Source organism: Cimex lectularius, unplaced genomic scaffold, assembly GCF_000648675.2.
Source record: "Cimex lectularius strain Harlan isolate CLEC.00 unplaced genomic scaffold, Clec_2.1 scaffold44, whole genome shotgun sequence".
Lineage (NCBI taxonomy): Eukaryota > Metazoa > Arthropoda > Insecta > Hemiptera > Cimicidae > Cimex > Cimex lectularius.
In genome coordinates this window covers 1542430-1556902 of record NW_019392639.1, presented here as the reverse complement: position 1 = coordinate 1556902, position 14473 = coordinate 1542430, and the positions used below count along the sequence as shown (strand labels likewise).

At 35.5% G+C, this 14473-nt stretch overlaps 1 protein-coding gene across 8 annotated transcripts in view; it reads left to right on the top strand.

Annotated features, from left to right (window-relative positions):
• LOC106665581 (protein cycle) overlaps window positions 1-13542 on the top strand; it is a 47975-nt gene extending 34433 nt beyond the window's left edge. For 3 of the 8 annotated variants that reach the window (XM_024228183.1, XM_014392087.2, XM_014392094.2), the window contains 12 exons: window positions 7273-7335; window positions 10390-10627; window positions 10681-10773; window positions 10837-10954; window positions 11024-11191; window positions 11687-11948; window positions 12008-12146; window positions 12238-12356; window positions 12420-12514; window positions 12680-12849; window positions 12903-13050; window positions 13106-13540. In XM_024228183.1, the coding sequence (XP_024083951.1) occupies window positions 7273-7335; window positions 10390-10627; window positions 10681-10773; window positions 10837-10954; window positions 11024-11191; window positions 11687-11948; window positions 12008-12146; window positions 12238-12356; window positions 12420-12514; window positions 12680-12849; window positions 12903-13050; window positions 13106-13275 (1783 nt within the window). In that variant the 3' untranslated portion in view covers window positions 13276-13540. Of the gene's footprint in view, window positions 1-7272; window positions 7336-10389; window positions 10628-10680; window positions 10774-10836; window positions 10955-11023; window positions 11192-11686; window positions 11949-12007; window positions 12147-12225; window positions 12361-12419; window positions 12515-12679; window positions 12850-12902; window positions 13051-13105 lie in introns of those variants that run through there. The other 5 variants (XM_014392080.2, XM_024228177.1, XM_024228190.1 and 2 more) reach the window with 5 other exon arrangements.
• Window positions 13543-14473: the final 931 nt, after the last annotated feature.

The window sequence follows — 14473 nt, the reverse complement described above, 5'->3', positions numbered from 1 at the left end:
ATTTTGCATCCTACTTGTTTGAACAGGACCTAGATACCTTCCCCTAAATCACTCCTAAAAAACTTCGTTCCTTCCCATCTTCGTCGTGAAGACTGCACTTGGGTCGCTTCTGATGAAGATGAAACCTTTCTTTTTTGCATCCTACTTGTTTGAGCAGCACCTAGATACCTTCCCCTGCACCACTGCTAACAAATTTCGTTCCTTCTCCTCTTCGTCCTGAAAACTGCACCTTGGGTGGCTTCTGATGAAGATGAAGACTTTCTATTTTGTATCCTACTTGTTTGAACAGGACCTAGATACTTTCACGTAAATCACTTCATCAGATGTCAAATTCATCATCACCTCCTAGTAAATAATCTGCCTTATCACCACATATATCCTCCCAAATCGTCATAAAATAATGTTTCTTACCGCCATTTACAACTCACTCATTAGAACTACCTACTTACCAATCCAATGGAAATTATCAATCATAAAACCCATTCTCAAACATCAAAGTATCAGAATCTCCCTAAGTCACAATTCTTGAAAGATTCCTCCTTCGAAGCTTTAGTCATTCCATCTCATCAATTTAGGCAACATCATTTTACCAGTCAACATTGCCACAAGGCAGGTATCATCGCATCCGCACTTGAAGAGAAGGAATGTTCGAGCGGTGCAGCATCCAGGCTTTCTCTGGAAACTCAAAGGCACCTTTCTATTCTCTTATTACCACATCCAAAAAATACTCTGCCCGATAGTACGAATCGGCAGTATCTTTCTCCCTCAAAGTAATATTCTCGGCCCCATTCTCAATTCGGTATAAACTGCCGACATACAATTCCGATACAGTACTTGTGATATATGCAGACAATTTCGCCATCCTTTCAGCAAACCTAGATCCAGTAGTAGCTTCGAAAGCCTTCTGGGCCGTCTCTCCTGTTTTCTCCTGTTTCTCCAGGTATGGTATGGTATGGTGGAAAGGATGCTAGGAAGCGGGGTTTGTTTTCCCCAGGCACTGCAGCCAGAATAATTCTGGCTTATTGTACCTTCCTAGTTCCTTAGTTCAGTCAATAGACTCAATCCTTCTTTTAGAAGTATCAGGTCATTGACTGTTGCTGCTGCAATTTGATTCCCTAAGTCTTTTCCGTACGTTAGGTTAAACCTCCATTGAGCTGTTGCTTCGCATTCGAAGATGATATGAGTGGCTGTTTCCTTCTCCTCATTACATAATCTGCAAATGGGGTCATCGCTGTATATACCCATATTGTGTAGATGTTTTCTCAGATACCAATGACCGGTTAGTAGTCCTACCACTCCTCTGAGTTTGGCCCTCTCCAATTGTAGCAGTGTTTTTGCCATTCTCGGTGAGGGTTGTTTCATCATACGTTTACTATGTCTAGCACCGCTAGAGTTTATCCATTTTTCCTTTTGTTTTGCTTGGATCCATTCTGCGATGGAGGATTCTACATTTGTTTTTGTTATCCCATGTTTCTCCAGGACAACAAAACCAAGTCACAGGAAATCTTAACCATTCGTTATGTCATATCTTCTGTTCCTTTCCCAACAACCAATGTCGTCCGCTATTTGGTACTTTACATAGTACAGATTTACATACAAACTCTGCTTTACAAGTAATCGAAATTCTACAAAAACGCCTCATTTACACATTAATATTATGACTGTTTTGGACTGTGGGTTCAACCAAGCGTTCCAAACTCCAAAGAATCCAGTCGCCATAGTCTATGCCCGGAACACTCGTCCAAGCTCTCCATTTCGTATTTAACCGAATCATCCACCTAGACTTTCGAACCCCTGTTCTCGAAACCGCTAAAAGTCGATACAGATACCTCCACGCAAAAGCACAATGTGATGATTTTTCTTCAATGGGTAATATATTTTTAAAACTTTTTATGGAAAGATCCAAGTAAAAATAGTTGAACCGCTTTATTCCATAATTGCTAAAATTAATATTGGTAATTTTGTGTTCAAGTGTGTTACTCGTCATAATTTTTCACCGGCCCGGGGCTTCATACTTTAATTTAATCGGTTTAATCGCTGCATAATGCCAACTATAAATAAATATCCATATATATTTTAACTTTTCTTTCTCCGTTTACACATCAAATATTTCACATATTGCTCTCTCGTTTCTACATTTCGATTATTATTGTATTTCCAAATAAATTTAGTAAAAAAACTATAAATTTTATATTGCTTTGTACATTTATTTATTACTATATTAGAATTACCCAAGAAAAGTGATAAATCTTCAATTATTTTATCAATTGGAATAATTTGTAAAAATGATAGTTTAAGTCCCTTTAATGATAATTTAGGGATAAAAGAGGTGGCCTTCGAAACTCTTGCACCTAGACCTAAAAAATCTATTTTGTCCCTCTATTTTTGTTCGAGCTCACTAGTAAGCGTTTTAATAATTGTTAACATCTAAGAGCTGATCTGTCTTCCTGCCTTCTTGGCACATCAGACGGTTTTCTGCACTTTGCCATCTTCATTGTTGGTTCTGGAAAAAAGACACCCAGACAAAACCTGAAGAAATGCAGAAACGTATCTGACAAACCAAGACAAGGAAAGGCAAGCCAAAATAATTTTTATTCTTTACTGTTCCAACTTTAGCTAAGCTTTTTTATTCGAAAATTTTATTTCCTAGGATGCAATATAGAAGGATTTAAAAAAATGCTTATGCCTATGGTCCAAATTGGGATTTATCTCTTTTCCTGTCCGCAGTGACTTAGGGATCATTACGAACCAAAACGGTGACCTTTTCTTTAGGTGTTTGAGCACGTTTTCCTCGGTGTCACTCCGCAGTTTTCTTCGGGCGTTGAGATTACCTTTTCAAAATGGCAGTTGCGCCGAGTTACTCGGCTAAGGCCACACCGAAGTTGTCCAGGTTGGCGCCAAGTTGTCTGAAGAATCTCCTGGAGGACAACCACTTAGAACATTTGGGGCTGGCCAAACAGTCGTTAGTCGGCCACGTGAGTAGCTTGTCTCTCTGGAGGAACGGCCGAGTCGGTTTTGCCTGGCGTTTTGTCTAGTGGTTTTTAAAATTTGATGATGCGTGATGACTTAATAGCTGCAGTTTTCAAACGAGAATGAGTAATCCAGCTCATAAACTTTATACAAGTTTATCAAGTCAAAATTGTGGGAAGATGTAAAGGAAATTCACATTTTCTCTTAAAATTAATACGTTACACTTAAAAATTTTGAGAGCAACGTTTCAACAATGTGATCAACAACTATGGCGACAGGCTTCCATGCTTTGGTTTGGCCGCTAGGTACCAGGCGAGTCATCAGTAACCAGGCGAAAAGCGACATTTCCGGTGTGGCCTTAGCAATTCGAAATATGTTCCGATGTCACCTTCTTGACAGATTTGGGAAGTTTTGCTCTGCCATTTTCCTAAGGAAGTTCATGATCATACTCAATCCCTGCTAGCCAAAAGAGTGTTCATATATCAGACCTGATATTCTAGACTACTGTGAGATTTCCCTCCGACCAATTCAATTTAATTTTCTTTATATGATTAGTGTTTAGTGTTTAGTTGTAGATCTGGCTCAAAGGGAGCCAGAGCTAGTTTTTTTTTGCTAATTAATCAACTATTTTCCTCTTATGCCATCACTATCACTCCAGTAGTGCCTGTAGAGTCTTGACCCATACATTTGAGAACTTTTAATGGCTTGTAATTTTAATGCTTTCATTACAAGTTAACTGTATGAAAGTACGTATGTTTGTGCTTACTTCTGTACATGATTTTCTATTATGCAAAGAGGTCAATTTTCTAGTTTTCCAATAGACATAACCGCGACTTGGCCTCAGCAGAATTTCTCAACTTTGTCGTTTATTAATCTTCATGCAAGGTATTGGTTGAAATGAAAAGTTAGTGTCACGAGTGGGATTCGAACCCACGATCTTCGGCTAAATACGCCGCTGCTTTACCACTTGAGCTGTCGCGATTGGTGTCCGAGTGGATCGAAGTAGTAGTTACTAAAGCTAGTATCGAAGGGGGGTAATTTTTTTAATATGAATTAGTAGTGGATTAGGATGTGGTGATCTTTTTTTTTTTTTTTTGTAAAACACTATTCATTCATTCCTACTTCACTGGTCTGTCTTAAAATGCCGTAATGCGTCTGAGAAACAGCGAGAGTAGGCGGATCAAGATGGTTGTAAACAACGTTCATAACTAGGGCTGTGAAATATATGCATTTGCATATATTTCCTGGTTAACTAAAATATCCAGTTTTAACAAACTGTATATGTTTTGAAGTATTTGAAATCAATTTAAGCTATATTTATTTTGAATATTTGCGCATATATTGCCATAAATGCATATTTTTGCATAGGTGGGTTATAACTGCATATTTTTTTTACATATCCGGCATATCGGTATTTGGCACGTCAAATTTTAATGTTTCAGAGCAGGCAAAAAGAAAAATTCTCCGAAAAAGAGCTACGGTCTCCCATTTTTCCGTTTCCACATAATGAACGAATNAAACTTCGTTCCTTCCCATCTTCGTCGTGAAGACTGCACTTGGGTCGCTTCTGATGAAGATGAAACCTTTCTTTTTTGCATCCTACTTGTTTGAGCAGCACCTTAACTTTTTTTAATGCGTTTTTCTTTTTTAATATTAGCAATGTGATGTTCCTCTTGCCACTGTTTCTCTTTCCAATTATGTGCTTTAATTTAATGTTTCCTTATTTTTTTCTCATGGCAGTTTTCGCATATTTTCAATATTAAATTGCAGTTTTTACCAAATATATTTACATATGTATGTGCATATTTGTCTGTTTTTATTGCATATAAATCACAGCCCTATTCATAACCCAGACAGCAAAGCTTGTTTGTTATAAATAAGGGGCTGTTTTTTTGTTTCTTCGAACCACCGGTTAACTTTGTTTGGCGCTAATTAATTGAAGATTCGAAGGTAGCGAAAAGTCGACTTGTTATTTCACAGGCCCATTTGGCGAAACAATACCAACTTAATTAGTTTTGCTGTTTCGTCTTGAACGGGAAGCCTTTTAAAAAGCGAAGAAACGTTTGATCTGAGAAGAGAAACGCCATAGCAAGCCATCATTGTAACGTAAGGGACTTGGGGGGGTCGGTAAGTAAAGGTTCCAAGAAGTTGCGAAGCCCTGTGACGCAACTGGCGACCATTGTTTCAGACAATTTGAAATTGACGCAAATATCGTTCGACTCGTTTTAATTATTTTTCCCCTGGCTCAAAGAACCCGATTGTGCCGATGTAATATTTATTTTGTTCGTTAGTGTCGAATTTCAGTTAAAATCATTAGTCGATTATTTTTAGAACACCTGTGCTTGATAATTCAATGCTATCCATTTTTTGACATCCTCTCAACAACTTTGTGCCTTTTGACTGAATGTCTGAGTCTCATCCAATGTAGTTTTTTTTTAGATTGAAATTATTTTACATACAAGATGATCTTGCTCATCAAGTCCGACTGCAACCTTTTTTTCAGTCTTGCCTAACCTTGGGTTATCTAACCAGAAAAAAATTATACTTGCGAAATTCTTCCTTTTTTTATACTGATATGATACATATTAATTTGATAGTGTATATACTCAGTATTTCTCCACACAGGCTTTAGGACATGTTCTCCTCACCCCGGTGATACAATCAAACCAGAAGCTTTCTTCAAAAGAAGTTAATGATGTGAAAAAAGCAGTTTTTTAAAATTAGCATAGCACCCTCTTTCTTCGATTGTTTTTCTAGTGATTAGGACTATATTGCCTGTCTATTACTTACAATTTTCTCCTTTGGGGTTAATAGGTCAAAGGTATTCAGTGACTACCTTGAAGGGGTGATGATATTCCCCATTGTGAGCATACTTCGGTAGTCCATGAACTTTGCTTCTAGCATCTTCTCTAAGCTAATATAAAGCAGACTGCTTGGTTGATCTTACCATTCTGTATGCATATGACATATTTCACATGACATCTTCAGTGAAAAAGAACCACTTTTGGTCTAAAAAGGTTATGAGTTGTGCCGGTTGATGAATCTGTTTAGCCATTTTGGTTCTTGGTATGCATGTCATTTTTGCTTTCTTGTTGGATTTTTGGTATAAATGTATAAAAAAGAATAAGGTATAGTACACAAAGCCATAGCTTAAGATGGCAAGATTGTGAAGCACATCTGATCGGCCAATGCCTAAAGATTAGTCAGGCCAGAATGGTTGGAAACAAACAAAACTTTTATTTTATATGAAATTTCTTCTTAAGATTTACAAGGTGGTAAACCTGTAGTTTGGTCGTTCATAGACTGTCGTTCTGAAAGTTGTGATTTATTGAGTTGTGGTCGTTGATGGATCTGTTGTTCGGCCATTTTTGTTCTTGGTATGCATATAATTTTGCTTTGGTTTTACGGATGCATTTTGCCCTTTTGCCTTCTTCAATTTGACTTTTTGTATAAATGTATAAAAGGGGCTTGACTAAATACAGACAGACCAACCACCTAAGACCACATAAACGACCAAAACTACCTGTATACTATATGAAATTGTTTATTGAGATCTATGAGGTACCAACATGTAGTTTGGTTGTTTCCAATCAAAGACTTCTTCCAATCTTACAGGAAAATAGAAGGAAAACAGCAAGGACAGAGCAAGATTATCGGAATCAAGCTATCTACATCTGCATATGACACTTCCTTCTTCCTTTCCGCAAGAAAGTTGGAAGAGCGCATTTGTTTGTTAGGACGCTATCTCGACCTGATTCTAGAATAAAATCATAGATGAAATTTGATTAAACATTTTCCTTTTAGTGTAGGAAGATAATTATTATTAATAGTAGTAGGGTAATTATTGAAAATGTAAGTTATATAAATTTATTGTAGTGCTTTTGAAGCTCTGACCTGCTTCTTCTTCAGTATCATGTGAGAGATTGGTTACAGATATGTTTCCTCTACATTGAGGAAATAAATTACAAGAGAAAAATAAGAGTGGTAATTTTCGTTTTATTTTCTTTTTACTGTAGGTATGTAAAAGCAAACTTTTTGCCAAATTATGAATGGAGTGTTCCTTAGTGCAATTTACCTCGACTTGGATTGTATACTAGACTCATTTAGCAATTAAATAATAAAAACAATTAATTCTTAAATCCATAGATAACCTGTCCAGTTAATTTATATATACGTATATATGTGATTATTTCCTTAATCTTTACAGATACTGGACCTTATATAAACACGAATTAATCAATTTTTTGGCCATGTCTTTTTAACATTTTAATAATAGTTTTTATAATTTTCATATTTTTCTAGAGGTGGAAGCGATGATGATACAGGCAATGACAATAAATCTTCGCGCACTGACGGGCATAAAAAGTAAGTCCTTCCCTAATGATATTAACCTTTATTAAATCGTTTATTTGCGATGAAATCAATTATATGACAACTAACTGCTGTTGACTGTTCATTATATACTTGAATTAATTTATTAAAATATAGTATGCTAGCATAAGTACTACAAGAAACTACATTTGCTTTTAAGGCATGTGCAAAACTATTATTATACTCCTTGCTCTCCTGGGTCCTCATCAATATCTTGTTCTAGGTGAGTGCAACCTCGAGAGTACAGCACATTAATAATTAAACATATTATGCACATTGTTTTTTTTTTTTTTCATTTTCTCAGTTATTATTCTATTATTTAATATTCTATTGCACATTAACACATTTTTTTCACATTACAATTTAAAAAATCTTAAGTGTAATTACTGTTTTTGAAAAGTATATACTAGATTGAATAATTTCTTTTTGCAAATAAGTAAAATGGAAATGAAACAGACTACTACCTTTTGTAAGCACTTCTCACTTAAGAAAATCGTGCTTTCATTTGCATATTTTCTTCGCTTCATGGAAAATCATGAATATGTACTCTAACCTGTTTCTAACCTAACCCACTTCCCTGTAATGTGAAATCAATGCCACAAAAATGATCTAGCAAAAAAATATTTGTATCCAGCACACAGACACATTCATTGAAATGCTAACTGAGGTAGATAATTTTTATTGGCATCAGATGTTTCATGTGAAAGTCACATACTTTGGTGTCGTTATTCTGTTGTCTGTTTGTCCGGTGTCAGAAATGTCCTACTGTCAACCAAAGTTATGCTGTGGGACTATTGTCATCTAGGTCATTTCAGCCCCAACCCTTGCAATTTTCAACTTAAACATATATTCACAAATGCTACATGTTTTTTACATACATAACATAACTTTGAGAGGAACTACAGGTGGACAAAGTTCTGGAGATGCCTGTCGACATCATAATCCCAAAATTCAGTGTTGCAAAGAAATTTAAAATTAAAATACCCGAGTAGACAGGGAGAAAAAAATACCAGTTAAAGCTGACTATATCTGGTATATAGATTTAAGCCCAGGGCCAGGAGTTGGTATCTATATCAATATGCCATGGTCTTTTTGGTAGAAACCATGGCTCAAGTACACAATACCATAAAAAGGCTAGGTTTTACCCCAAAAGAATAGCCAACTCACTCAGACAACCAGGCAGCACTACCTCATCGGTAGTAAAGTTCACACCCATTTGGGATTGCATCAAGTCCTTGGAAGACATTTCGTATGACAAAATTTCTTTACTTTGGGTACGTGAAAATAAGTGGCTGATAAATTGTCTAGGAAAGTTCAATGAGAACACCTGTCAGCTCTGAACTGTTTTGTGGCGTACCAAATCGCCAAAAACGTATAACTATCTGACAATGGGTTAAAAAGTAAGTCCTATCCTGAAGAAGTTCATCAATGGACTATCGCAGAAACTAACAGCTGAATTATTGCTGTTAGGTCCAGAATGATAGTAGATCTGCTGACATGTTTTTTTCAGTGCAATTCCTAATTCAACGGCGATCGCACAATAGATCAGTATTGTGATGTGCAAGGTCGTAAAGCGGCCAACTCCTTTTAACCTCAATTTCACCTTATACAACCATTCCAGTAGGACGTTTTTGTGCATATACCTCCATCATGTGATACAAAAACTATATACAATTACAAGCAAAGGTTGTTCGGTCAATATTCTTCCACGGACCCTATCCTTCTATTGATACTAATAAATAATTTCTTTCACGTAAAACATTTAACACGAACATTTTTTCCAAAAAATGTGCAACTGAGGATTCTGAGACTTAAATCAGTTAATATCGATGCATAACATCATACAATCAAACAGGACACAAAGAGCAAATTATCTTTACATACCGGACAAATACCAAATGGTTTTATTGCCAAGCTTTCTCCTCTTGCATCATGCAATTTTTCATTTATTTCAAATTGAACTGAAAGTAACTGATGAGACTCAATTTATATTTGAAATTGAACCAATAAATTATAATTTTTATGTATAGATTAAAGTTTTTATAGACTTGATGGTGGTGTATGTATAATCACTAAAATATCAGCATCAAACAAACATTTAACTCTATAACTAACTAAATTTATTATGTTTAGTGGTCTGATTGACCAAATTACTTCTTTCAATTAATTATTCTTAGTATATAAGGTCTTGGTTGAAATGAAAAAGCTAGTGTCATGAGTGGGATTTGAACCCACGACCTTTGGCTTCTATAACTAACCCAAATATCATGTTGAATCGGCACAGGGTCACTTACTGTGCCTGTCTCAACTCACAGTTTTTTAGTTATTAAAACGCGTTTCGACATTCAGATCCTCAGTGAAGAGGGCACAATGTTGAAATACGATTGAATAACTCAAAACCACACGAGCGGGACAGACCCAGTAAGTGACCCTCTGCTGGTTCAACATGAGTTCACCGACTCACAGACCAAAACCCATCATCAACCGTATTAATTTTTTTAATTAATTATACTTTTTATTTAAGGTCTTGGTTGAGATGAAAAAGGTAGTATCATGAGCGAGATTTGAACCAATGATTGTGAGGTTAACTTTTTATTTTATTTATTATTTAGTTTTATTAAACTAGTTAAGATAACTTTGTCATTTCAATCAAGACCTTAGATAAAAAGTATAATTAATCTATAACTAATTTTTAACTTTATTACCATATTAGACCATTCCACTTTAACCTATAACTACAAAATTGGTAGTTGATTATAAGTTTTTAAATAGATGCTTTAAATGCTTAAATTAAAAAATAATGAAATAAATAAAAATCAAATGTTAGATATGTATGCAAACTTGTTTTTGAAATTATTATTTTTTAAAATTATCGTTGTTATTGAAATAGAGAAACACTTCTTAAAACAAAGAATTAGTAGTTTTAAGTTAGTAGTTTCTCAACATAGCATATCGTGCAGTTTCCCATTAGAACAGAAAATATTTTGAAACTTTAAATAGACTCGAGTAATTATAAATATATTAAGAAACAATTTTTTTTTGGTCAAGGCAAAACCACAGTGAGATTGAAAAAAGAAGGAGGGATAAAATGAATACATATATCACAGAGTTGTCAGCTATGATTCCAATGTGTCATGCAGTTTCCCGTAAACTGGACAAATTAACAGTACTTAGAATGGCAGTACAGCATATGAAAACGATCAGGGGTGCCGTTCAATCTTACACCGATGGAAACTACAAACCTTCATTTCTTTCCGATTTACAACTGAAACAACTAATCAAACAGGTAACGAATATTTTGCAATTTTGAATTGTATTGTAACGTCTGGCATATTTTAGGCAGCGGAAGGTTTTCTATTTGTTGTCGGCTGTGACCGAGGAAGAATTCTTTACGTTTCTGAATCAGTGACACAGGCATTAAACTATTCACAAGTATGCTATTTATTGCATTATATAATAAATTGAATATTTTTATTGATAATTTTTGCTTTACAGGCTGATCTTTTAGGGCAGAATTGGTTCGACATCCTTCATCCAAAGGACGTCGCCAAAGTAAAAGAACAACTTTCTTCTTCACATCTCAGCCCTAGAGAAAGGTTTATTGATGCAAAAAGTATTTATTTTGTTGTTTCTTATCTGTACAGCCTTTACACAGTGATTTCAATTTTTTAAACTTTTATAGCGATGCTTCCCATGAAAACAGAAATTCCTCAACAGGGCTCTAGATTGAGCCCGGGGGCGAGGAGGTCGTTCTTTTGTAGAATGAAGTGCAAAACATCAGGCACACTGATAAAAGGAGGAGCCGACACAACAACCGATATCCATAGGCGAAAAAAGCAACCATGTCCCGGTATATAGAGCAATAATGTCAAACTTGAATAATTTTGCAATGCATTATTCAGAATATTTTATTAAAATAAACTATCAAAATTAGTAGATTAAATTCACTGTATTTTGTTTGTTGTTTCAATTTTGAAAATATTTTGAGTAGATCGCCTGCGTACAAACTCAGCGGTTGATGCTAGGTGTCGGTCTATAAGTCTGTGCTGAATCAGCATTGGGCTCTTCCTCACTCGTAGGTTTGTAGAACTAATCAAACATATTTTGGCCATACAGAATCTTCAATGTTCTTGTTGAACTGATATTTTCGTAGTGATAACTTTTGTTCATTTGTGAAGTCTATGCTCAATTTTTTTTAATAAAGTTCTACTGAAGATGGCACAATGTCAATACACATTTGAGTAGGTCAAGAAACGCACGAGTGAAGACAACAATGCAGCGTAAATTGACAGCATCTGAGCCAAATGTTAATTCCACTATTTGAGTATGTGGGTATTTATTTCAGACAAGAAGTACCGTGAAATTCAGTGTACAGGATACTTGAAACCTTGGGCCACGACGAAAATTGGCTTGGACGAGGACAAAGAAATGGACGCAGAGGGGGATGCGTGTAACTTGTCTTGTTTAGTCGCCATGGGAAGAGTCATAGCCATACCACTGCCGCCTTACATCCCGATGAAGCACTACCAGCATCCTTTGAACATAAGACCTCTCCAGTTCATCTCCCGTCATGCGATGGACGGTAAATTTCTGTTTGTCGATCAAAGGTGAGCTGTTTCTTAAATATTCAACAAGACCAATGAATAATGCAAAATGATTGATCCAGGGCGACTTTAGTATTAGGATTTCTACCCCAAGAGCTTCTCGGTTCCAGTATGTATGAATATTACCATAAAGACGACATCAATCATCTTGCAGACACGCATAAATTAGCATTGCAAAGTAAAGAACCCATTATGACAAAAGTGAGAATGTGTTTTTAAAATTTCACTTAAATATCTTCTTTAGTTTATTATCATATTCCATTGAGGACAAACAAGATAGATTTGATTCCAGGTGTACAAGTTTAGATGTAAAAACGGAGTTCACGTACACCTACAGAGTGAGTGGAAATCTTTCAGAAACCCTTGGACCAAAGAAGGCGAACACATGATAGCAAAAAATTCAAGAGTCATGTAAGCGCTTTAAAACATAATTATGTGGCTTGAATACATGATTTTTTTCTTTTGTCTGTCCAGTGTTGAAGGAGAACCTCAGGTAGAGAGCAGTATTTCAAATCTTGACGGGACCTGTCAGCCACCTTCAAACTATGACTTTTATAAAAACTCACCGAGTATGTTGACGCTCTAAAAAGTTAATTGAGATAGTTGCAATCATTAGCCAAAATAGTAATCTAACATTAGCAACATGATATCACTTAAGCATTGAAATTTTTATTATAAAAAAAAAAAAAAAATTTAAAGAAAAAGTATGAGGATAAATATAAGATTATGTGCAGGTAATGGAGAACTTAACGAGAGAGAAATGTCCAGGTATATAACATCACATGTTGAAGCGAGCAATATCGGAAGGAAAATTGCCGATGAAGTTTTAAATGAACAATGTAGGTCTTTGGACTCGTCTAACATTAGCACACCTTCGCCTGTACCTCCTCAAAACATTCCAGAGGTAATTAACATTATTTGTAAATAAATAAATAACGCAATTATTCTTAATTCTAGGTGCATACAACAAATGCCACCTCACCTAGTCACATGCTGCAAACTAATGGTTTTCTGAAATCCACACAAAAGAACTCTTGCTGTGGCGAAGATAATTATTCTGTAATTAGAAACAACGTAACCCTGTCCAGCATAGGCAGTGAAAGAGGTATACAATTCTAGGATAAAACAAAATATATGCTTAAAATTATGTTATTTATTAGGGGATGGAGATGAAATGATGGAAATGATAGGTGGTGCTGTCTCACAGCAAGCTGCTCCGACAGACGGCAATGATGAAGCTGCTATGGCTGTGATAATGAGTCTACTTGAAGCAGACGCTGGACTCGGCGGCCCGGTCGATTTCAACGGCCTACCTTGGCCACTTCCTTAGATTTTTAATTTATTTTGTATTTTTATACTTCTGTTTAGTTTTTGTTTTTTCAATCTTTTAAGTTTACAAACTATAACGGTGGGCATAGTTACACATTTGTTTATTTGTAAATTTTTTTTTGTAAGAATTCTTCAAATAAATTATTTTTAATATCAGCAACCCCTATTGTTTTGTAAATAATGTAACGACATATTGCAAGAAATTTATTCCTTTTGTATCTTTAAAATATTGTAAAAATCATACAATTAATTAAGGTTTTTAGTTGAGATAAAAAAGTCAATGGCATGAACGGGATTCGAACCCACGATCTTCGGCTTAATACGCCGCTGCTCTACCACTTGAGCTATCGTGACCTCGATCCACTCGGACATCAACTCCCCATCTCAACCCCACCTTTTGAATTTTCCCTCCTTTTGCCATTTTTCAAATGTCGTGTAATCGGTTTGGATTCTCGACGATGATTGAAATGGCGATGGAGAGTTTTAGTGAAGTGTACTTCAGTTAATTCATTAAATTCACTAATTTCGTGGTCCGCTTGACCAATTAATATCATACAATTAATTAAGGTTTTTAGTTGAGATAAAAAAGTCAATGGCATGAGCGGGATTTGAACCCACGATCTTCGGCTTGATACGCCGCTGCTCTACCACTTGAGCTCTACCTTGATCCACTCGGACATTCATTTGTCGCCGAGAATCAAATTGATTACACGGCATTTGGAAAATGGCAAAAAGGAGAGAAAATTCAAAGGGTGTGGTTGAGATGGGAGGTTGGAGTTCGAGTGGATCGAGGTCACGATAGCTCAAGTGGTAGAGTAGCGGCGTATCAAGCCGAAGATCGTGGGTTCGAATCCCGCTCGTGCCATTGACTTTTTTATCTCAACTAAAAACCTTAATTAATTGTATGATATTAATTGGTCAAGCAGACCACAAAATTAGTGAATTTAATATTGTAAAAAGTTCATCACTTTCAAAAATATACGTTTTTCTTTTTTATTGGTTGTTTCCTTTTTGTGATATTTAAATCATTAGTCAATTTTGAGACTTTATTTTTTTTTTTCAATTTTTCACTTTTAAGTTAAAATAATAAAAGCAATTCTTTCATCTTAACAGATGAAATTAAAAAGTTATTGTAATGGTTATATTTTTATCTTGCTCAAATTTCTATTTATTTCAGTTAAATTTGAATGCAATTTTTA